General features: G+C 35.6%; 1 protein-coding gene across 3 annotated transcripts in view; it reads left to right on the top strand.

Annotated features, from left to right (window-relative positions):
• The window catches only part of RIC1 (RIC1 partner of RAB6A GEF complex), a 140,264-nt gene that overhangs the window by 92,949 nt on the left and 21,690 nt on the right, over positions 1-25,625 (top strand). For all 3 annotated transcript variants that reach the window (XM_090274122.1, XM_090274123.1, XM_090274121.1), the window contains exons 7-14: positions 2,016-2,107; positions 9,896-9,984; positions 14,438-14,582; positions 15,385-15,433; positions 16,878-17,030; positions 19,165-19,362; positions 24,668-24,706; positions 25,018-25,128. In XM_090274122.1, coding sequence (XP_090130248.1) covers positions 2,016-2,107; positions 9,896-9,984; positions 14,438-14,582; positions 15,385-15,433; positions 16,878-17,030; positions 19,165-19,362; positions 24,668-24,706; positions 25,018-25,128 — 876 coding nt within the window. The remainder of the gene's footprint in view (positions 1-2,015; positions 2,108-9,895; positions 9,985-14,437; positions 14,583-15,384; positions 15,434-16,877; positions 17,031-19,164; positions 19,363-24,667; positions 24,707-25,017; positions 25,129-25,625) is intronic.

Here is a 25,625-nt window from a genome sequence, read left to right as displayed (position 1 = left end):
CGGGGTTTACTCCCTTAGCCTTTCCCCTGAAGAGGTATGCCGCAAGGCAGCGGAGGTTTTTTGGAATCAGAGTTTTCCTTCTCTGATGTGCCCTGACTGGAAGATCGAACCAGCGACACTTAGCTCGCAGGCCGACGCTCAATCCACTGAGCCATGGCTATTAACCATTATACTGTAAAGCAAAGGAATAATAGAGAATAGTAAGCAATTAACAAATCACAAATTACTTCTAAAGAAAATACCAAATGATGGGGTTCTAAAGTGCATTGTAGGAAATATGAGGTCTGTCTAAGATATCCAGCCATGTAATATGAAAAATAGAGACATTTATTGAAGAAGCTACAAGAGACAAGAAACATTTTACATAGGACAACGATGTCTCTGTCCCCTTTGAAGTAGGCACCTTGGGACCTAACACAGTTCTCCCAGTCACCATCAGCTGCCCTGGCATATTTTCCTGAATCTCATCAATGGTTAGAAATCTCTTCCCTTTCAAAGATGATTTTATTTTTGGGAAAAGCCAGAAGTTGCAGGGTGCCAAATCTGGGCTGTAGTGGGGCTGAGTCACCTGGGTGATTGATGTTTCACCAAAACACTGTGCACAAGATGTGATGCATGAGTGGGCACGTTGTCATGATGAAGCTGTCAATCTGCAGTTGCCCATAGCTGCGGCCTTCTGAATCATCCAAAAAGTTTCCAGAGGAATGTTTAAGGTTAATGCAAAATGTGATGCAGATTCATTGCTCTACTCACTCAGCCATTTTGAATGCTAGTCACACAGTACATATGTTTACTCAATGGCATCTACCATCCCCACTGAGTAGTACAGTGAAGTCATCATTGTTCACACCTGTGCATTCTGGTCCCCGCTCCTTCATTGCCGTATTACATCAATGTCACGCAAAGTATTCTCATTATATTAATAAACAGCTGGAGTTTTTCCGGACAGACCTTTGTATAGTCAGTGATACTCTAATTATGTATGGTGTCTTTTGGGTACTGAAAATATCAGGGGAACACTTTGTAAAGTATATGATTATCTAACCACTATGCTGTACACCTGAAACTATTACAGAATAATATATATTTTTTAAAGAATATACCAAATAAATTTTACTATTTCCCACTGATTGGGAAGTTAAACACTGTGCTAGGTGCAGTTTATGCTATCAAGAGGTTTGTTTCCTAACAGGAAAATCATCTTCATTTACCGTATTTTTCACTCCATAAGATGCACTTTTCTCCCCCCAAAAATTGGAGGGAATGTTGCATTACAGACCATGATGTGTATTGCCTGACCTGTCAGTGGTGGCGACAGCTATTAGAAGAAGAAGCGGTGGGCCCATGCAAAACCCTTGGGGATGCTTAAATATCCCACTTTACTGCTGAATCTCAGGGCGTCTGGTCAGTAGGAAGATAGCGAAGAAAGTGATATCCAGTGATTGTGAGCAACTGAGCTTCACAAATTCTGACACTAGTGATGATGAGTTCTTGGGGTTCCCAGAAAACTAGAAGAGTACTTGAACCTTAAAGTCTCTCCTCATTTGTTAATGACAGTGATGATGGTTCTTAATACCACTGTTGACTGCTGTTCACTTTACATGGTTGAAATATTATTGTTATATTTTATTAAATGTTTTAGTACACCATTTGGTTCAGAATATTTTTTTTCTTATTTTCCTCCTCTAAACCTAGGTGTGTCTTATGGTCAGGTGCATCTTAATAGTGCAAAATATATGGTAATTTGAATTTAGAGATTGAATGTCCTTTTTTGTAGTGTTTATAAATAGATCAGCACTGGACTGAGCTCATTTGGAGAATATTTATTGACCCTAGTTAATGAAATTGTTGTTTTAAGGAAGAAAATTCTGATAGTAGTTCTGATGGAATATTTTTCTATCCAGATGAAACCAAGTAAAGTTAGGAAACTGTATGTTTATTGAAGAAGAATTATACTTATTACAATGTATTTTGGAGAATACTTTTTAAGCCTTAACTGTTTTTCTTTATTATAGCAGCTTCATGGAGTTTGGCCACAAGATGTTGTTGATGGAACTTGTGTAGCAGTGAATAACAAGTATCGACTAATGGCATTTGGTTGTGCAAGGTAATTGATACAGACTTCTGCATTTTAAGAATTGTTGGCAAAAGTAATGTTCTTTTATTTTTTTTTTTTTAAGTATATTTTATTGATTATGTTGTTACAGTAGTTAGTAATGTTCTTTTAAACGTCAGATGTTCTTAGTACACTTGTAAACTTTGTCATCCTATTGTAATTTATGAACCAGCCTTAGTATAACTAAAAGTATTTTATTAGATTGAAACAAATCTAAAAGGTAAATTTCAAAGATTACCTTAATTTGTAAAAGTGAGCTTTTCTTCGGTGATAAGAAATTAAATTACAAGTTTAAAAAAATTAAGTCAGTTAAAATGTAGGTTCTTTTTAACAGGATCAGGAAGATGTTTTATTTTTCTTTTTTAAGACATTAGAGCTGACATTGTCTTTGAATCAGTGGGTATTGCCTTAGTTAAGGAGCAAATTTAAATTTCATACATAAAATCAGTTTCTTCCTTTAATTCAAATAATGCACATTTTAGAAATAAAGTAGAATACAAATTATTCAACAGATATCTGTGTGTCTGCTGTGTCCCAGGCACAATTATAAGCACTTGGGATACATTAGAAAACAGCAAAGGTACCGCACTCTCACACTTATATTTTAGCTTAAGTAAAAAGATTACATAGGGTGGGGCAAAAGTAGGTTTATAGTAGTGAGTACATAAAACAGTTTATTCTTGTGTTGTTTATTAATTATTGTGTTTTTTGCCTCACTCTGTAGCAGATACTTACAGTAATGCCTTACACTATGTATAGTGCTCTTTAGTCCTCAAACTTTCTTTTTTTTTCTCTTAAATATAAAATTCCGGTTTGCTCTAAAATGAGACTTAGTGTTTCTATAGAATATATATCTGTATAATCTCCAGCTACAAGTGTCAAAATATCTTTTTTTAAATATATTTTATTGATTGTGTTGTTACAGTAGTCCCAATTTTTTTTTCCCCTTTGCTACCCTCTGCCCAGCCTCCCTTCCCTCCAACAATCTCACCCCCCTCAGTTCTTGTCCATGGGTCATGCATATAAGTTCTTTGGCTTCACCCTTTCCTATATTATTCTTAATTTCCCCCATCTATTTTGTACTAACCGATTATGCTTCTTAATCCCTTCACCATTTCCCCATTTCACCCCCTTCCCCCTCCCAGCTGATAACCCTCCAAATCATCCCCATACCCATGATTCTGTTCCTGTTCTGGTTGTTTGCTTAGTTGGATTTTGTTTTTATTTTTTAGATTCAGTTGTTGATAGCTGTGAGTCAAAATATCTTTTTTTTTTTTAAAGTATATTTTATTGACTGCGCTAGTACAGTTATCTCAGTTTTTCCCCCTTCTCCCCCCTCTGCCTGGTACTCTCCTCTTCCTTCCAGCAATCCTCCCCCCCTCTTAGTTCATTAACATGGGTCATGCATATAAGTTCTTTGTCTTCTCCATTTACTATTTTGTTCCTACCAATTTTGCCTCTTACCCCTGTACCTTTTCCTCAGTTCTCCTTCCCCCTCCCAGCTGATAACCCTCCAAATGATCTTCCCAGTGCCCCCCATTCCCTCCAGCAGTCCCATCCTCCTTAGTTCATGTTCATGGATTGTGCATATCAGTTCTTTGGCTTCACCCTTTCCTATATTATTCTTAATTTTCCCCTATTCTGTACCAACCAATTATGCTTCTTAACCCCTGCACCACTTCCCCATTTCTCCCTCTTCCCCCTCACAGCTGATAACCCTCCAAATGATCCCCATGCCTATGATTCTGTTTCTGTTCTGCTTGGTTTGTTTTTTATTTTTTGGATTCAGTTCTTGATAGTTGTCAATCTGTTGCCTTTTTAATGCTCATAGTTTTGATCTTCTCTTTTTAAAATAAGTCCCTGTAACATTTCCTGTAATAATGGCTTGGTGGTGATGAACCCCTTTAGCTTTACCTTGTCTGGGAAGCTCTTTATCTGCCCTTCCATTCTAAATGATAGCTTTGCTGGGTAAAGTAATATAAGTTGTATGTCCTTGCTTTTCATCACTTTGAATACTTCTTGCCAATCCCTTCTTGCCTGCAAAGTTTCTTTTGAGAAATCAGCTGATAGTGTTATGAGAACTCCTTGTAGGTAACACTCTTCTTTTCTATTGCTGCTTTTAGGATTTTCTCTTTATCTTTAACCCTTGGCATTTTAACAATGATGTGTCTTGTTGTGGTCCTCTTTGGGTCTTGCTTGTTTGGGGCTCTCTGTGGTTCCTGGATTTGTATGTCTGTCTCCTTCACCAAATTAGGGAAATTCTGTTTCATTATTTTTTTCACTTAAGTTTTCTATTTCTTTGTCTTCTTCTTCTCATTCTTGCTGATTTGAATTCCAGTTTTTTTTCCTTCACTGTTGGCTCCCTGTGGATTTTTCTTTATTTCACTTAGTGTAGCTTTCATTTCCTCCCTTCTGTTTTTTCCATACTCAGTGAGTTTTCTGAGCATCCTTATCACCAGTGCTTTGAACTCTGCATATAATAGGTTGGCTGTCTTCATTTTGTTTAGTTCTTTTTCTGGGGTTTTGTTCTGTTTTTTTCATTTGGGACATACAGTATTCCCTCACATATTGCGGGTATTAACGTTCTAGACCTCCCCGCCAAGTAGGAACCTTACATTTATTCTACACTCTTAAACCTGCATAACTTTAACAACATACGTATGCAGTACCACAAAATCCCGCTATATAGTGAAAAATCCATGATAAATAATTAAGTATAATATTTTTAAATATCCCACAATACAGTGAGGCTGCAATAAGTGAACCGCAGTATAGAGAGGGACTGCTGTATTTCTTTGTCTCCTCAATTTGGCAGCCTCCCTGTGTTTGTTCCTGTGTATTACGTAGAGCTGCTTTGACTCTCTGTCTTAGTGCACCTCTTAAGTTGTACGGTGCAGAGCCTTAGGTATTTACCAGGGCAGCACAACCCCCTTCACTGCTTTGTCGCTCTGTATGTGGGAGAGAGGTTAGAGAGAGGCAGTGCTGCTGTCTGGCTGCTAGAAGCTTGCTCGGCACTCACCCTGTTTCCAGTTACTTCAGTCACTTCACCCACTTTCCATATGCAACTGGCGTCCTTCTAGCTGTTGCTTGGTGGTGGTTCCCCAAGGGGGTGGGTTTGCATATGTTCTAGGACCATGCAGGCCCTTTAAACTAAATGGATTCTCCCAAGAGACCAGCAGTTCTCTTCTGCTGTCCTAACCCCCACTGGTTTGTATAGCAGCAATTATGTGGCTTTATTTTCCCAGTGCTGGAACCCTGGACTGCACAGTGTAGTCTGGAGCTGGGATCAGTCACTCCCAAGGTATCCCTCCCGATTTTTATTCATTATACGTGAATGTGGGACTGCCCATTCCGCTGGCCACCACTGCCACTGCCTCACCACCACCACACCATGCCCTCCCCACCCCTCCTCCCTCTCTCCACCCCTCCTCCCTCTCTCTCCCCCTCCTGCCCATCTGGATGAATATGGCTTCTTTAAATCCTTGGTTGTCAGACTTCCATACAGTTGGATTTTCTGGCATTTCAGGGTGTTTTTTGTTTTGAGGTTAGTCATGATTCTTGTGGTTGCACAAGGGGGCAAAGCATGTCTACCTATGCCTCCATCTTGACCAGAAGTCCAAAGTATCTTTTTAGTATAAATAATACACTGTGTATAAATCACCATCTTCATTACACTCTCAATAACTCTGTAAAGTGAAGAATCTTCATTCTCATCACACTATTTTTTACTGAGGAGAAAGTATAGATATATTAGTAATTTAACTTAGTACAAGAAAGAAGAAAAAGCATATATTTTTCATATTCATGGATTTCATTTGGTCACATTTTAGTTAGAATTTTAAAATCTATGTTCATAAGTACATTTTGCCTATAATTTTTCTTATTCTCCTGGTTTCTAATTCTCCTTGTCGCATAAAACAAGTTGAGGAAGTGTTTGTTACTCTCTTTCTCTTCTGTGTTCATCTTTGAATGTATGGTCAAATTTGTCAAGCCATCTGAGCCTAGAATTGTCTTTATGGTCATTATTTTTATTACTGGTTTAATCCAGTTTTAATAATAGATATAAAAAGATACAGATGTTCTCTTTCTTCCTAATTTGGCAATTTCTGTTTTTTCAGGAATTGTTTTTTCCACATACACGCTGAAATTTATTGGCATGAAGGTTAAAATACCCTTTTTAAATCTCATTGTAAAGACATACTTACAGGAAAGTGCATAATCCAAATATTAGTTTTGTAAGTAATTTTAATACAAACATCTGTCTATTCACAACTGGATCAAGAAATAGAAAATTGGCAGCCAATATAAGTTTTACCCTTGCTACATCCTAATCACAACTTCTGTTCCTTCCCTGACTCACTTAAAGTTAACCAATTTCCTGTCTTTTGTGGTAATCATTTTCTTGTCTTCGTCATTTTACCACCCATGTATGCATTCTTAAAGAGCATAATTTAGTTTCACCTGATTTTGAACTTCATATGAATAGAATCATATTGTATGGTGTGTATCTTCTTTTAGTCAACATTGTGAAATTAATTTTTCCATGTTCTTTGCCAGTAGCTGAAATCGTTTTTGATTGATTTGTAAATAGTGTTCTAGTGTATGAATTTGCCATAATTTATCTAATTTGCTGTTAGTGGACATTTACATTATTTCTTAGTTTCCATAAAAAGAGAGATTGTCTTCTAAAAATCTAATACCTTCATCACACATGAGAAAATAATGGTAAATTGCTACTAAGATCTGATTCTCAATTCATGTTGAAATTCATCAAAATTTCTTTTATTGCTCCTTTGTTCTAGCCACAGTCAATCAAAATTCATGAATTATATGTGGTTATTATTTCTCTTTAATCATCTGTTGCCTGTAACAGTCCTCACACTTTTTTTATTTTTATGACATTAACTTTTTTAGGAGTTTATGTCCGCTGTTTATAGAATGTCCTGCATTCTGAATTTGTCTTTCTTCATAATGGCATTTACTTAGTCATGTCCTGTAATGACTGGGACTTCGCAGCTGGTTCTTCTTAAGCCAATGTAGTCAGTGGCTAGGAAGTTCACAAAGACATGAGCAGTGGCAGATGTACAGTTTCACCTCACCTACATTCAGGACTAGCACCACGGGCCTAGCACGGCCAGCTGTGGGAGTCCAGGAGAGGCGCTCCAGCCCTTGCCCCAGGATAGTGAAGGTAGAATCTTGGCCTTCAGCCTTTCAGTCATCTCAGTTTTCATTGGTTGGGAGAGTACCAGCCTTTCTTTTGTCATGGTCCTGGGTTGGGGTATAGGTTTTGTGATTGTAGCTGTGTGAGATAGCAGACTAGTGGCTTCTAGCTCTGACTGCCATTCCTTACCAGGATTAATTGCCTTGCACACTTGGCTGTAGCTGTGTCCTTAGAATTGTAAAAGAAGCCATCCTTCTTTTAGGATGCCAGTTCACAAGGAATCAGTCTTAGAACCAAACATTTACGTTCATATTTAAAAGTTTGTCTAGATTCTGGTTAAACATTTTTGCTATACATGATGTTGTGTTCTTCCTATGGCATTATATAGCGATAATGTCAAGTTGTCCCGCTATTAATGCTGCTAAGTTTGATTACTTATGGTGATAATAGCCATATCTCTATTCTAGATATATGTTGTTTGTTTTGAGATTAATAAGTAATGTCGTTTAATGAAAAAGTTTTCTTGCCCTGATCGGTGTGGCTCAGTTGGCTGAGCATCGGTTCCACAAAGCAAAGGGTCGCCACTTCGATTCCTGGTCAGGGCACATGCCTGGGTTGCAGGCCTGTCCCCAGTTGGAGTGCATGTGAGAGGCAGCTGATAGATGTTTCTCTCACACATATTTCTCTCCCTTTCTTTCTCCCTCTCTTCCCATCGCTCTAAAAAAATTAATAAAATTTAAAATTTTTTTCTTAAAATGGGCCAATGAGAAATAGAAAAATAATTTGAAGAGAATGGGCACAATAGAATACCAAAAGGGTTAATTTTCAGTCTTTTTAAGTATTGACTTAGCACCTACTTATATTAGAAATATTTGGACTCCTCACTGACTTGTTAGAGTTCAGCAACCCAGAGTTAGTACTTGACAGTTTGTTAGATGCAAACCAAAAACTTTCTAGCCACTCACTTAGTGTTGTCTTTCAGCATGGTCTTTGATTGGACAGGTAGTCTGAAAAGATGTATATTATAGATATTTGGCTTCTAAGCTGGAATAACAGATCAGATTTTCTCTCCCACCTTAAAAAAAGAAAGAAAGAAAGAAAGAAAAGAAAATGGGCAAAAATATGAAACAGGTGTTTTCAGTTCAAGAAATAGGACATCAAGCAACAAAAGACAGTGGTTCCTGAAAGATGAAAAACAAAATAAGAAAACTCTAAAAATGCCCCAGCTGTAATTACTTTGAGAGAGTTTCCAGGGCATAGCATGAGGTTGGAAGATAGAGCCTGGCAGAGTCCCTGAGTTGAGTACATAGAAATGAGACGGAGGAGACCGAAGCAACTTAGGCTCACAGGACAGACATCAAAGAGAGAGTGGCACAAAGAAAGAACTCCAGAGATCTGTAGAGGATCCTTTTGAGTATTAAGCTGAAACATGGAAGACATAAAGAAGACCAAAGTCAAGCATTGTTGAAGAAAAGATTAGTATTAACTCAAAGAACATGGCAAAAGAAATTATCTGAAATAAAAAACAGAAATAAGGAATTACAAACAGCGTTAATTTACTGTGGGATAACTTCAGGAGGCCTATTATTGCAGGTATTTTATTTTGTCCCATTCCTAACCCTTGAGAAGAGTTTAACCTGGCTGGAAATGGATCAGAGCTGCTTGGGGAAACCATCTGACTTCTCCTACCACAAAGGAATGTATATAAATGCCAAACATGCTGGCAGTCACAAGCCAGTGCCATCCTAAGGTGTGCAAAAGCTGCCTTGGAGTTAAAAGTACTTTACAAACAATATTTGTGTTCATGTTTTGATATGAAAACTCCATAAACAGAAATGGGTTTTTTTAGTGATTATTAAGTTTAGTTTTGAAATGTAGTTTAGAAGTAATATAGATTTTTAGTTTTGGTTTCTGGACCTTTATAAATTTGACCTTTGTAAATATGTTTTAAATAAAATAATTACATATACCATATACACAAAAGAGCATCTGTCATGTGTATAGATTTAAAAAGTAATATGATATAAAAATAATAAAAGATCTGTATAAATTACTATCTAACATGAAAAATAGCGTATTTCTAGTGCTGCTAAAGCCCGCTGCTTGCCCCTCTTTTTCAATATCCCCTTTCTCCACCAGCACAGTCACTAATCTGCAGTTAGTATACAATATATTAGGTCTTTGTCGCGTTTTTACCACAAATATATTTAACTACTATATTTTGAATGTCTTTTTACTGTATAGAAAAATTATAGTATATGTCTATGCTATCTATTTTAATGCATGTAACCAAATTTCATTTATTTTTGATGATATATGGTATATTTCTACATCAGTATACCAAAGTTCATTTTTCCTTTTTCTTCAGATTTCCACATTTTGCTCTTATACACAATACTATAATGAATGTTATACATGGCATTGTTATTCTGGGATGTAGTTAGAGGTGAAATAGTAGATTACAGAATATGCATTTATTCAGATTTATGAAATGACTACAATTTATTTACAAAATGGTTTTTTTCTAGTTTACATTCCTACCAGCAATACCTAAGAGTTCCTATAATAATGACTTTTGTATTTGTATTTTTTTCACTAAAAGTTTTTTGTTTTTACAGTGGTTCTGTACAGGTTTATACGATAGATAACACCACTGGAGCTATGCTTCTGTCTCATAAACTAGAGTTAACAGCAAAACAATATCCTGGTAAGTTCTCCTTTTTTTTGTCCTCATTTTAACATTTTAATGTACAGATAAGTATAGTGAATGCTAATTTCAAATCATGCTATATAGGTCAGGTAATGTTAAAACACACAACAATATTCTATGTGATCCAAGGATTTCCTGGGATACTTCTTTTATCCCTTCATTTAGTCCTCTCTATTCTTTCTTAGTTTCAACCCATGTGTTCCTCTAGACTTTGCTCTATCTCTGACCTGATTTCATTGCTTCTGTTATTTTTTCCTTCTAATTCAATTTATTCGTTCAATAAGTACTTACTGAGTACCTAATACAGGCCAGACACTGTTCTAAATGCTGGATATACAACAATAAACAAAACAAAGGCCTCTTTCTGAACCCTTTAGTGACTCATGAATCTTGTCCACAAGATTAAGTTTGAAGTCTGTGTCATTTGAAATGCTTTTGACTGAAACTAACAGAAAGCCCAACTTACCGTGGCTTGAACAAATAGAATTTATTTTCTGAAATAGCAAGAAATCCAGAGGTAAGCTGTTACTGGCATTCGTTTGGCCTTTCCTTCATAAGGTAGCTTCTGAGCTCCAAACATTACTTCTGCATTCAAGTCAAGAAGAAAGGAGGAAACAGGTCATGCTTTTTCTTTTCTTTATTTTTTAATTTTTATTTATTTATTTATTTATTTTTTGTAGGGGAAGAGTTAGGAAGGCAAAAGCTTTTTTAGAAGCAACTCCATCTACTACCCGCTCCACCTATCTTCCTTCCACTTCGATCTAATTGGATCTTATTTTACGTAGCTACCTTAGGCTTTTCCAAGCCTCCATGGCAGAAGTGCTCAAGAGAGAATGAGCATTGGAATAAATGTTGGATTAAGCAACCAACAGTGTCTGCCACACATATAGCATGTAAGGTCTTTTGCCAAATCTCTCTGGCATTATTTTCTGATTCCCTCTGGCCTTAGTGTCTCCATAATTTTACTCTATGCTAAAAGAAGTACCAAAAAGTCTGTTTATTAAGTAGCTAGTTCTAAACAACTTAAATGTTATCTATGGCCTAGCAACCTAGTAGCATTTTCAAAAAATAATACACATCCATGGAAAGAAAGTATTTTTATTTTATTCTTCAGTACTGTTTTTTACTAACAGGATGTGTGCTGTGTGCCTGTTGGACACTGTACAATTTCTCAGACCTTGGTGTCAGATTGAGTACAGTCACCCACATTTCCTGTTCCACACTGATTTTCACACACTTCACTTTTTTTCACAAAAATCCATCTTCACAAAGGTGTAACATCAAAATAAATGTGGCATGACATAGTGTTGCAACTGAACTACCTGGAGCTAATAGTTGACATTCTGTCCAACAGATACTATACAGAGGAGGCAACCCCTCCCCCCCACAAAAACCCAAAATTTATTGATAAAAATTGTGTATTTATTCTTCATGCTTAAACTTCAGTTTCAAAGTACTCTATTTGATGCAATACACCTATCGAGATGTTTTTTTCCACTGCTCAAAACAGTTTTTGAACTTGTCAGTTTTGATGCTTTTTAGTGCTTCTGTTGTTTTTTTGTTTCACCTCTTCCACATAGGCAAAATGTTTTCCTCTGAGAACTTTTTTCATCCAGAGGAAACAAAGTCACTTGGCGCGAGATCTGGTGAATAGAGAGGATGGGGTCATGCCAGTTTGGTCAAACACTGCTGAACACTCAGTGTGGTGTGGGCAGGTGCGCTCATAAATCACCCATCATGAAATGGGCAAAGGTGTTGAAAGAGTTTTCAAAAAAAATTCACTGAAGCCAAATGCAGCCTCTCACAACAATGCCAGCTGGTATGCTGACACAGATGGGTTCCTAGAACACTCATCTATTGGGGGAAGCCTGTACTCCAGAAGATAATTCTAGGTTTTTGGGGGGGAATCCCCCCTCGTATATCACTGTTTTTCTCTTGAAAATTATCTCCTGGAACTCCTTTTGAGTTTTCCACAGTGCCATGGGAACCTTGGCACACAAGCTAGGAACTGCAGTCTTATGCTTTATTTAACTACCAAACTACCCGCAGGTTCTTGAGAGTTCATCTTTGTCTCTTGTCTTCTCTTTACCTGAAAAATCCTATATTTCTGCATGGAGAGTAGATGCAGCCCAAGTGAAAAAAAAATTTTTTTTTTTTAATGAACTAGGTAGAATACTATTCGCTCTTGTGTTCCTTTGCTCCTTAAGTTTTTATCATTCTTATTCTGTAGCCTTTAAAGGTCTGCATACAGTATTATATTTTTCTCTAAGGCCAGATTTTGCAGCAACTTACAAGAACAGAGTAATGTGTGTTTTGATTGTGGTTTTTGGCTCTTTTTTTTTTTTTTTTTTAATTTTAATTCATGCCTATATTATGCTCTCCAATACATTACCTACCTGCCACATGTGACTATTTAAACTAACTGAAATTAAAGGAAACTAAAACATCATTTCCTCAATTGCAGTCACATCTAAATGTTTGATAGCCACATGTGGCCAGTGGCTATGAGACCAAGCAAATAGAAAACATTTACATCATTGCAGAAAGTTCTGTTGATTGCCTCTATTGGATAGCACTGTAGTGACTTTTTCAGATTGACCTTTGATTATCCACTGACTCTCACTCTTATGGTCTTTGTTGTGGGAGAACTCTGCCTCCTTGAGTTACAAAACCTGGGGCTCTAAACCTGCTTAAGATGTAGGAAGACTTGTATTGTCTTCCTATATCACAAACAGAGACAAGCTTTCCTGTTTCTCTCTGGCTCCATTGGCTGGTTTTTACAGATTGCAGTACTTGAGTTCTTACATGATACAGCAACTTCCATTCTGATTCCCAGACTCATGCTGGCCTGAGACCTTTTTTTTATTTTTGTATATGGAATGTGAAACCCCAACTCCCTAGTCATTGCTAGGTCTCATCCCCGACCTTCCACGCCTGTATTTCCAACCTTTCTCCCCACTTTCCACGCCTGCCATAGGCCACCTTGGTTCAAGCAGTAACCAATCTCGCTTTCAGTTTTCTCTTTTCTTTTTGTTCCTGGAGATAATCCTTTTCTTTCTTGAAAGTTCAGCTCTGTAACAGAAAGTCTTTAGATTACTTTTAACATTTTTTTCATTATCATAATCTACGTTCATTGTAGGTTACCAACTAGATAAATTTCCCATAATCCTGCTACCTGGAAACTAGGTTAACCACCATTGTATATCTCTGCAACTGTATTTCAATATGCATATGATGCTTAGAAATAGATAAGCATGTTATTTACCTATGTGTGTGTGTGTGTGTGTGTGTGTGTGTGTATACATATATATATATATATGTATATATATATATTTATGTGGGATAATAGGAATACTGTTTAACCCTATCCTTTTCAGTGAACATTAACATCTTTTCATAACAGTAAACACATTTAAACCTTACTTTTCTTTTTTTCTTTCACATGGGATTAGTTTCATTTTGTAAACTTTGATTTGATTTTGTGTTTTTTGGTTTGGTTTTCAATTTCTCCTGGACAAGTGTAAAGTATACTAATAAGATATTATGTTTCTTTTGTATGTTCCCATTTATTTCTCATCTATATAAATAAGTTATTCATATACATGAATTATATTGGGAATTGCTAATGTGAGGATTCAAACATAGAGGGAAAAAGTTCTTACCATGTTAACCATGCCTGTCTTCTATAGGCTAAAATTTATATACCTCCCCTTTGTAGCGTAGTACTTATAGCAAAAATTTATTAATATTGCAAATGAAAAGAATTTTAATTTTAAAGCAAGCAATACTATAGATATTTTGGAATTGCTGATGGAAATGTTCGTATATATCATTTAACTTTATGGTAAAGAAACTTGGTTTTACTAAACATTGAAATGATCTCCTTTAGTAGTTGTACGTGGGGTTGAAAGAACAGCTATTAGTTAAAAGAAAATATGAGCACCTGGTATACACAAGCTGGAGTTCACTTACTTAATCCTATTATAAGATTAAACTTCAGTTTATTTTTACTTGGATCCCTCTGATATTTGCCAGTGGAACATGAAGATAGTGGTAGAATATTATTTTACATTTTAAAACACATTATATTTTGCAAAATACTTTAACATTCAATGTTAAATCATTCAAGGGAGGTCTAATCCCAATTGTACAGAAACTGATTCACCCAAAGCCGAAGACTTTTAAGAACACATACTCAGTTATAGTTATTCAAGCTAATAGTGGCCCCAGACAGCTTTCATTTCTTATAAATAACTTGTGCACTGAGTGTGTTCTGCTTATGTAAGGTTAAGACTAATGTCCTTACAGTTTTTTTAATAAATGAGCAGGATTCATCTCATTATTTGAAGCAGAGATGCCTTTCTGCTTAGTTCAACTTGAAAATATAGACAAAAAATTAGTATTTCTGAAGCAATCATTTATTTTTAACTCTCCTCACATTTCTTAACAGATATTTGGAACAAAACAGGAGCTGTTAAGTTGGTCAGATGGTCTCCTGACAATAGTGTTGTAATAGTGACCTGGGAATATGGAGGACTTTCTTTATGGAGTGTGTTTGGAGCTCAGCTGTTTTGTACGCTTGGAGGAGATTTTGCGTGAGTCAATAAAGCCAAATTTTAGATAAAATAACTCCTTTCTCTCAGACAACACACACACACACAGAGTGTGTTTGGAGCTCAGCTGTTTTGTACACTTGGAGGAGATTTTGTGTGAGTCAGTAAAGCCAAATTTTAGATAAAATAACTCCTTTCTCTCAGACAACACACACACACACACACACACACACACACAGAAACTATGTCATAGATACCCTTTTGCCTTAGTTCACTTTCATCCCCCAAAAATTTGTAAGCTTCAGAATTAATTTGTTCAGAATGTATTGATTATTCAAACATCCATCCTCTTAAAACTTACTGTTCATTCAATAAACATGAATTTATTTATTGAATCCCTGTTGTGTATATGATACCATGTTAGATTCAAGGCTAAATATGGTTTTCAAGTATCTTGTTATTTAATAAGAGTGATAAACTATGCATATAAGTAACTAGTAGGAAATTAGAAATTATATGATCTCATTAGGTTAATGTAGGTTAACCCACTAGACTGATAAAAGTAGATTGGTATGTCTACCCACTTTGTAAACTACTCTGAACCTTAGTCCTAACAAGATGAACACATGTTCCCAAACTGCATGGTCCTGTCAAGAAGTTACTTGAAACCCGAAAGACTGTCTCAATGATGGACCTGCGTGAATTAACCAGCAGTCTCATATTTCATGCATTTTGTATTTCTGTTTTGAAAGAACAAAATCAATTTGATTTTTTAAAAATTAAAGCTAAATATATGTATAATAATTAGAAGACTCTTTTTATTTAAGTTTCTATTCTATTTTAGTTATAGGTCTGACGGTACCAAAAAAGATCCTCTTAAGATCAACTCTATGGTAGGTACTTTCTGTTTGGTAGAGTGTGGGAAACTTGGATTTTTCTTCTTTTTTTATTCTCTCACATTGGTCTGATAAAATTACAAGCTATTTTAGTCTCAGCAGAACCTTTTATGCAGTTTTTATAATTTTTTTTTTGTTTGTTTTTGTTTTTTAAATCAGGGTGCTGTTCAACTTTCAGTATTTGATTTTGGTTTTGCTTAGATGTGTCCATCAAGCCCCTGTCATCTGTGTGAACATAGTGACAGTGAAATTAGACCATTGTATTTCCTAAATATACTTCTGTGTTTTGTGTGACTCACCAGCACCTGCTTCTCATGACTTCCTTTCTTTTTAACATAAAGTGAAATGCTCATTGGCTATTTTTCTTGGGGGATATGGGCTTGTGCATTATTTGAGCATATTTTTAAAACCTTTCGTAAATGTATATCAAGAAAATTAGTTACTTTCATAACAATGTTTTTGTTACCTGTTTTCCTGTGTTCTTTAGAAAGCAATGAGGTGTAACTCCTGTCTTTATATAAAAGACATTTTTTTAATATAGCCCCTCTGTGGACCGTCTTTGTGAAATTAGTGCTTATGAGTGCACTACGTAGGGGGAAATTTCTGACCTTCTGTTGCTTGAAGAATTGAAATCACCATGGTTACTTTGCATAGTGGTTCCCAAACCTTAACCACCAAGGACCCCAGTTGATGTCTGTCCCCACAGTTATTTTAGTCACAAACTAAGAATCTAAATAAGCATTTTAGTTAGCTTGTACAGCTTTTACCATGGGAAAGCAAAACTACGATGATTTTGAAATTTTTTAACAATTGTTGGACTCCTCATTACTGTTTTCTTGGTCTTGGCAGATTGGATATCACTAATACTAAAAAATAAACTATCATGAAATCTAGTTTATAGAACATTAAAATTGACTGCCTGAACTTTCCCATTTTACAGAGGAAGAAAGTAACACTACAAAGTGGTAGCCGAGCAGGAGTGAAAACCCTGGTCGCGTAGCTGCCAGTCCATTATGTTTTGCTCTGTACAAAATTGCACCTGTTTTGGATGCTTTTTTGTGAAGCTTCAGTTAAGTAACGTGGGTCTTCCTCTGTAAAGAATTTCTCTGTACTTGAGAGTCAGTTAAATTAATGGAGAAGTTAAGCAAGCAATGGGTGTTTCTTAGGATTTGGAGTTAGGATTGGTATGTCCTGTTTTCACTGTTCTGGGTAGAGAACGGTGATGGTGGTTTCTACTGGAGATGTAGGTGTAGGTGTTTGTTTTAGAAGTAGATTCTTGTCTGCATTATTTGTCACAGTTTCTCTAACCTTCCGAAGTCGTCAATAATGCTATTGTTGGTTATTTCAGAATTGGAATATTTGAAGCTAGGAAAGAATAACAATAAACTTTTTATTGCTTTGTTTCTTCCCCCCTTTTTCTTCTCTTTCCCCCTCCTTTAAGAGCTGGGGTGCAGAAGGCTATCACCTATGGGTAATCAGTGGATTCTGTTCTCAAAATAGTGAAATTGATTCTGAGCCCAGAAGTATAGTTAAACAGCCTGGCATTCTGCTATTTCAGTTTATCAAGAGTGTACTCACCGTAAACCCTTGTATGGTAAGTTTATTTAATTAAAACTGTTTGTTTGCTTGTTTGTTTTAGTGGCTTTCGTATAGGATCTGACCCTTCCTGTGACACAGATGTGTTGAATATACTCTTAGAATTGGCATATTGTCCTCATTGTATTTTTTTCTATGATTCTTGTGGGTTTTTTAAAATTTCTATTAAATTTCCACCAAAATTTTATCTCTGAGTAGGTTTTTGAAAACAATAAGATCACAAGCAACTTGAGGAAAAGCAGTGTTTACAAATTTACTTGAATAACTTGAATAAAATTTAATCTTTATTTGAATAGCGTTTCCCAAAGTGTGTTCCACCAGACATTACTTACACAAAATATAAATAGCAGTTACACAGAATAGAAAAAGTTCTATTGTCATGTAAATGCGAAATAAAGAAGTGAAAGCTGGAGAGCTTTTTTTATTGTGGGTCTCTAGAGTCCTTAATATGTTAGCGTGCTTTATGAAAATCCAGGGGTTGGTGTATAAAAACCAATATTTCTCAAGCTTAGGTAACTGAATTTTTAAGGAACACCTTGAAGAAACTGCTTTGGGAAATAGTGCTCCAAATTATTATGTAAATTCCTCATGTTTTATCAATCTGAAATAACAATATTTATATATTGTTAATATGTAATGATAGTATATGTTACATGTTAGGAGTGCATGTCTAAATATCTGCCATCAGTGTGTTTTTAAATATTTGGCGCACTTAAAATTTACAACACATGCCCTGACCCATGCGGCTCAATTTGTAGGGCATCTTTCCACAAAGCAGAAAGGTTACTAGTTTCATTTCCGATCAGGGCACACGCCTGGGTTGCGGGTTTGATCTTGGTCAGGGCACATATGAGAAGTAACTGATCAATGTTTCTCACATCAATCTTTCTCTCCCTCTCTTTCTCCCTCCCTTCCCCTGTCTAAAAAATAATAAGTAAATAAAATGTACACTACATTAAGAAATTATGTGGAAATAGTCTGAATCTTCTATGTTGTTACTGTAGTTGAAGAATAAGAATCCCCCAGAAAAACAAGAGTATTTCTTCCTCCCCCCATCATTAATAGTCATTTTAAATCACCCTTGAGTTTTCTATCAAGATAACGTTGTACTACAAGGGAAAGGTGAGGGGCTCTGGGTTATCGATCTGTTGACTTCAAAAGACAGTGAAGAGTCTGCCTCTGTGTGAGAACACTGGCCTTCTAGTTGAAAACGAGGGCATAATCACAAAGAGAAGAAACTGTCTTATTTGTCTAAATATTCTCAGAACCTGGCACAGTCCTTTGTACCAACCAGACATTTGTTAAATGATTATTGAGTTGTTCTGAACCAGGACCATGGACTGAGACTACAGTAGTCCCTTTCTATATCGCAGTTCACTTATCGCGGCCTCACTGTATTGCAAGATTTTAAAAAATATTATAATTAATTATTGATTGAGGATTTTTCACTATATCACGGGATTTTGTGGTACTGTATACGTATGTTGTTAAAGTTACGTAGGTTTAAGAGTATAGAATAAATATAAGGTTCCTACTTCGCGGTGGGGTCTAGAATGTAATACCAGTGATAAGTGAGGGAATACTGTATTCTTCCTCCTCCCTGTGGTTTAAAAGGGCCTCCAACATCATGTTATCCCTGTTCCTAATCCATCCCCTTCTTGCCATGTGGGCACATGAGTGAGCGCACACACAAGCTGTTTAAGACATGTTTTCTTACCACCCCAGCACTCATGAAGTATTTTCTGTGAAACTAATTTTTGAACTGTAGATAATGAGTATTTATGTTCAATTTTCAGATGGAAAAGCTCTCATAGCATTGTCATATTGAAGTAGTAATAAAAGACTACAGTAGCAGTTGTAAACCTGGGCATGTTTTGGACTCTGTATGATAAAAGGACTTAAAGATTTCTTTTATGCTGGGAAGTAATCATTAAAACATTGTTCATTCTTTGTAAATAAAACAATGCATAAGATCATTTTGTAGTCATGTCCTCTATGAGGAAAATGAACAGTAAAATATATGGTACATTTCCTGTAGTAAAACTAAACTGATGCATTTTCTTTATCCTACCTAATATTGAGCCGTTTTTATTTCCTTCCTTGCCCCTCTACTTCCTTTTCCCATCATTTAGAGTAACCAAGAGCAAGTGTTGCTGCAAGGGGAGGATAGATTGTACTTAAACTGTGGAGAGGCCTCACAAACCCAGAATCCCAGGAGCTCTTTAGTACACTCTAAACCCAGTCGGGAAAAGAGCTCGTTTGCAGATGGCAGTTTCGAGTCTCAGAGTTTAAGCACTTTACTTGGACATCGTCATTGGCATGTGGTACAAGTAAGTCTTAAGTGCCTATTGGCTTAGTCCTTGGTAAGAGCACCTGGAGCAGATTTTTAAATATATCCTGTTTCTTTAGAAAACTGAGAAACTTTTAAACCTTTTTGACTGTCATGTCTCTCTTGCTTTTTCTATGTTCTTGTTTTCTTGTTTTCTGCCTCCTTTCCACTCAATGTAGAGCATATCCCCATTATAGTGAGCAGTTTTAAAAATTGGAAGTTTATGTTTTGCCCTCTTACTAAGCAAAACTATTTATTTTACTTCCAGCTTTGGCGGGGGTATGGGGTATAAATACAGCTCCGTGGATTTGCATAGGCAAAAATGTAGTTTGTTCATGGGAAGTAACAGTATTGATTTAGTGCCCTGTGCAGCAGCTGTCCTTGTAGTTCTAATAGGGACATATTGAGGTTAATTGCCTGACTTTAAACCAAAATTGCAGACTTGGGGTCAGTATAGAACGTTTTGTTAATAATTCTATTATTACTTAATCTTGTTCCAAATTATTTACTCATTCTGGTACAACTTTAAATCAGCAGTTTCTTGTAATTCTGATAAATTGGCATTTAATATGAAAATTCTGGATTTTGATACCAAATAAAATTTAGGTAAATCAATAAATTGAAGATTCTTGAAAGAAACTTTCATACACAGTTTCAATCCTAAGTGTTTTCTTTCCCCTTTTGATACCAAAATGTCTTAGGTCCATCAGAGCCTACACTTGGATTAGTTTGTTTCAGTTTCTATTTCCACAATTCTTTACCTTACTTCTGCATTCTGTTCTTTTCCCTTAATAGCTTACTTCAGCTCCCATGTTACTTTCAGTTGACTCTGAATAAAGATAATGAGAGACAATAGAATGGTCATTATGTGAAAATTAAAGGAGAAATATCTCCTACATTGATGTTGTATACACTAAAAGTGTACTTAAATTAATAAATTCATAAAATCAAACAATGTGCATACCATTTAATAATTAGTAACAAGTAACAATTTTTAAATAAAACTGCACCAGCTACTTCCTTGACTAAAATTTTCCACTGCTCCCTTCTCTCCTATAGCCATTTCTCTGCTATTTTCATTTCCCCATACTCTGAACTATTCATTCTACACTGACCTAGCAACAATGCCAGTTCTGCCTAGCCAGGTCTGTGTTGCCAGAGAGCCAAGTAGAGCAGAGGATCAAAGAAGGTAGGTCTGGAACTCAAAAATCCATCAGGCAATAACAAGAATTGAATTTCCTTCCAGCTCAAAAATTCAGTGATTCTGTGATTCTTAGCCATCTATGAAGTACCCCATATTTGAATCCTGTAACACTCATTTTACAACTTTAGATGAAGTAGGTACTAGCAAGATTCTTATGTCATTCTGTTCTTCAGATATCTGAAATACTCAAAAAAATGAACTTGTTTAACTCTAGCTTTACCTAAGTTTTCAGTTTCTTGAAACTAATAAAAATAATGCCAGAGTTATACTCCCCAAACAATTAAGTTATAATAGACTCATAGAATTTTTAGAGCTGGAAGGGCCTTAAAGATCATGTAGTCCTATTGGATTTTATAGAGGAAACTGAGGCTCAGGGAAGTTAGGTGGCTTGTCCAGGGTCGCACAGCAGAGTAGTGTCAGACTTTCCTTACCATAATATAAATTAAAGTAGCAGTCTAACCTATTTTAAAACCTAGGTGCTAAATGTTGAATGCTGCTGACCCTGTGCTAAACCCTAGAATATGTCTATTTGGCAGTGTTTTTACTTGAATTTGCCCTGTATTTTGTTTGCTGGCACTCCAGCCACATGAGCCAATGTAGTGTTGTGGTGGTGTTTTGGTAGGATAGTTTACAGTATTCATATAATGCTTTACTTTTCAGGCTCTTTAGCCATTAGTAATGATTACCCTGAAGAAACAAGGGTGCTCATTTAATTCCCCCACTGACATATGTTCTTGTCTAGAATTAGTGCCCACATACTCCATCATAGCAGCTTTGTTTATGTGAGATATACTTTATATGCTTTTTGTACAGCTTAGAATTCATCAGGTGAGCTCCAACTAATTCTGCTGCTCTGTCTGTTCCTTACTTAGACCACTGGATGTTTTGTTTGTTCGTTGAAGCCTTCTACCTTACATTCATTAGTTTTCTGATTAGAAGATTGTATGTTATGTTTTTTTTTCCTTTAACTAAAGCATCACAAATACATACTTGTCTGAAACAGGGTTAGTAACTTCTTGTAGAGATGGTGCTTTTTGTTTGTTTGTTTGTTTAATTTAGTTTTCCTAGCTACACATTTAAAAAATTTTGAAAGTAGTTTGTTGACAGATGTGGCAAAAATAATAGGAAATTAAAAACAAAAACAATAGTATCCTTGTGGTTTTAGGCTATGTTCCTTCTTTGATTGCTGTTTATTTTAATATGCAGTATTTTGTAGAATATAAACACTTATTTCTGAAAGGTACATGAATCATTATCATCCAGTGTTCTGAAGTGTTGGTTTTATAGTTAACATGGCTAACTATTTGGAAAGAGTAAGACTCACAAAATGTGGGAGATAAACACCTACAATGTATTCAGCACTATGTTAAGGATGTCAGCAGAGAAGATTTTAAAAGCTGTATTATTTAGAAACAATTTACTGTCATCCCTGTGCACCAGGTGTGGTATCTGGCACAGATCAAATCTAGGACTCACCAGTTACAGACAAAAGTAGTCTAGGCAGGGGACAGGGCTTTAGCTGGATGATTTTAAGGGGAAAATTTTGGTTCTTTGAGAGACTGAAGAACTCTAAGATATTAAGGGTAGAGATTCTATACCTTGGAACTCAGTTTTTTTCAGTGGTGTGCCATGACTTTTGTGCCCTGAGTGTGGAATCCTGCCCTGAGTTTCTTCATTATTTATTAGCTGCCTCTTTTCCTTGCTTCTGCCATTTCTTTTTTTTTTTTTCTTCTGTTTATTTATTGGGGTGACACTATACAGGTTTCAGGTGTACAATTCTACAACACATCATCTGTGCACTGTATTACATGTTCACCATTTCAAGTCAAGTCTCCTTCCATCATTATTTATCCCCCTCATACCCTCCTTCCGCTGCCCTACCCCTGCAATCACCACACTGTTGTCCATGTCCATGAGTATTTTTTCTTTTTTACTCAATCCCTCCACCCTCCCAGTTACCCAACACTCCCCCCGCCCCCTGCAACCAGACCTGTCAGCCTGCCCTCTATCTGTGAGTCTGCCCCTGTATTGCTTGTAAGTTCATTTTGTTCATTAGATTCCACATATGAGTGAAATCATGTGGTATTTGTCTTTCTCTGACTGGCTTATTTCACTTACCATAATGCTCTCCGGGTCACTTCTGCCATTTCTTGTTTTCAGTATTAAGGGTAGAGGTCAAAGTTCAGGTGGCACAGATCGGTAAAGGCGACCTACTGGGGAAAAATAAAAGTTTTTATTCTCATTTTATAGCATCTTCAAACACAAGACTGCATGAGAAATAAAGCATTTCAAACTTACATTTTGAGTTGTGAAAATAAACCATTTGCCATTTGTGGTACTTCATATACTTTGGAGGTTAAAAGAATAAATTGTTTTTCCCTACAGATATTCATCAGAGTGTGATCGTATGATAAGATTTAACCTAGGTTTCCATGAGTAGAAACTCTTCGTGTTGGAATCCATGTTGGCAGTGAGATACCCACCTCACATTTTACCCACCCACACATTTCATAAATACTTACGAAACACCAAGATATTGTTCTTTTTAGTGTCATGAGTGGCTGGCTCAATTATACTCTTGATACATCCTTCTTCAAGTGTCTGTTTTCTTCATCCAAAAGAAAAAAGAAAAGAATTTTGCTTACAGCCTCCTAAAAAACTACTTTCAACTTTTATTTTTCCCCTTGATCATTACCTTTGATTACCATTATTCTGAACTAATTTCACTCATCATAGTGAATTTTATTAATTGGCCTGAATGGTACAGCATATCCTTTGAGATGTAAGTTAAGCATTCCTCAAGCATGTATTGTGACACCGTTATCTTTCGTTCTGTAGGTGAGGCTCCCACAAACCAGCACTAGAGTTGAGAATTTCCTAGTGCACTAAAAGTTATTAATTTATTTAGAATTTAGGTGGGCTTACTAGATAATAAGTGAAGCCTAACATAATTTTATAAATAAACTTTTTCAAGCTTAATGCAGGTGTTTTCAGCATATTGTTTTTATTTGGTTTGCTTTTGTCTTTATATTACACAAAGAATCTTACTGGATTTGATGACATTTACTTGGCTTTTTAATTTGGCTTTATTTTTTTGAATATGCAATACTTTTTCTTTGAGTAAAAAGAAAATAAATTTGAATCAATTGATGGTTCTCTTATTCCAGGATCTAAAGATTCTTCACTAGTTCTATTGTTCTGTTCATTTTTACCCGACATTCACCACATGCTCGTGAAAACTACCTAATCAATAGGCTAATAGAGATGTCACAGTCTCTAGAAAGCTAAAATTTATTTAATCTACATTGATAGTTCATAGAGGATTCATTAAGTTTAAAATTCTTCAAAATGATAACAAAGACACCATGAACAAAGATGTAAGGCAGACAACATGAGAAACTGTTTCTACTACTTATGTTGCAGATAGAGTTAATATGTGTAATAGACTAAAAGTTCTTATAGATGAATATATTGAACACCCCAATAAAAAATAGCTTATGCACAATCTTACATGTATATGGATGTTTGTTTAGAGATAGAGTAGAAACTAATCAGTGGTTATCTTTGAGCAATGATATAACAGGAGAGTTTAATTTTGTACTTCGTACATTTTTATATTGCTTAAATTTTATAAACATGTATTGTTTTAATCACAAAAATGTAAAAATAATAAAAAAACATATTCTTGCCTGGGGCTCTGATTTTATTAGGTAAGGTTGTTTTGGGGATAGTTCAGATCAGCAAGCCCAAATTGTCCATCTACACAATTTTTGGCTGCCCCTGTGGGTGCTTCTCTAAAAATATTTTGTCAGTCCATATTTACTGTTTTCAATATTTAAAACAGACAAAAACGGTGTAAAGAGAAAAAAAAGAGAGAGAAAAGCCTGATGCCTAGGAACTTACAATGAAATGATTAAGACAGGGGATGTGAAATGTTGGCTGGCACACAAATGGTAAATTCCAAGTACTTTGCTAATAATACCTGTATTTTTGGAAACACTAAATATTGTACAAGAAAATACATCTCATATTGTGATGTTAATGCTTTTAAGTTTAAATCCATTTCAGAAGTCTTACCGAACTGATGTGTTATTTTCTATAGATTTCCAGCACCTATCTAGAGAGCAATTGGCCTATACGGGTGAGTTATTAATTTGTTGGTGTTAACTTTCATTGGATAGCATTTGCTGCAAGAGGCATTCTGGGAATTGAGCCTTTCACTGGATGCATTGATAAAATTATAATTTTTAATACCGGATCCTTTGTGCATTGTTAGTGTACAACATCTCTAATTTAGTCAAATGTATGTTGCGTGTAAATATAGGGATTTTTAAATTTAGCATTTTATATTTCATTTATTAACACTGTTTGCCTGGTGCAGTATTAATCTCTTTATACCTAATAAAGTATATAAGTTTGCAAAGAAGAATTTAAAAATTTTTTTTAAATCAGTTTTCAGCTATAGATAAGCTTGGACAGAATATTGCTGTGGTTGGCAAGTTTGGTTTTGCACATTACTCTTTACTCACCAAAAAATGGAAACTTTTTGGAAACATTACCCAGGTGAGTCTTTTTGAAATTAAAAACTGATTCCTCGAAGAGGACTACAATATGAAATAACTACAGTGTAAATCACTGTTTACTAATTTAGAAATAAAATTAAAAATGATGTTGATTATTGTCTAAGTCCATTCTGATAAAGCACTTAATACTTGATGAAGGATTTTGTATTGAAGTAGTTGGTTTGTTTTCAATTCTCATTAAGATCAAATACTATAATTCTTTAACTTGAGGATTTGCCTCTTATATTCAAGGCTGAGTTAATCAGATATGACCACAATAAATTACAACAAAATTTGAGATTATTTCCCTGCTTGTCTTGTCTGCATGTGATACGAATATTTGAGATATGAATATTTGGGTAGCAGTTGAGTTTTGCATGAAAATAGGAAAGTGAGGAAATTAACATTTAATGGATGCCTACTGTGTACCAGGCACTTTAAGATGCTTTCATACATTTTATCGCATTGATCTTCATAACAACTCAGTTACGGCACTAT

The sequence above is a fragment of the Furipterus horrens genome, unplaced genomic scaffold (genome assembly GCF_987537825.1).
Source record: "Furipterus horrens unplaced genomic scaffold, mFurHor1.1.pri manual_scaffold_4, whole genome shotgun sequence".
In the NCBI taxonomy this organism is placed as follows: domain Eukaryota; kingdom Metazoa; phylum Chordata; class Mammalia; order Chiroptera; family Furipteridae; genus Furipterus; species Furipterus horrens.
This window is presented reverse-complemented; position numbering and strand designations above follow the sequence as displayed.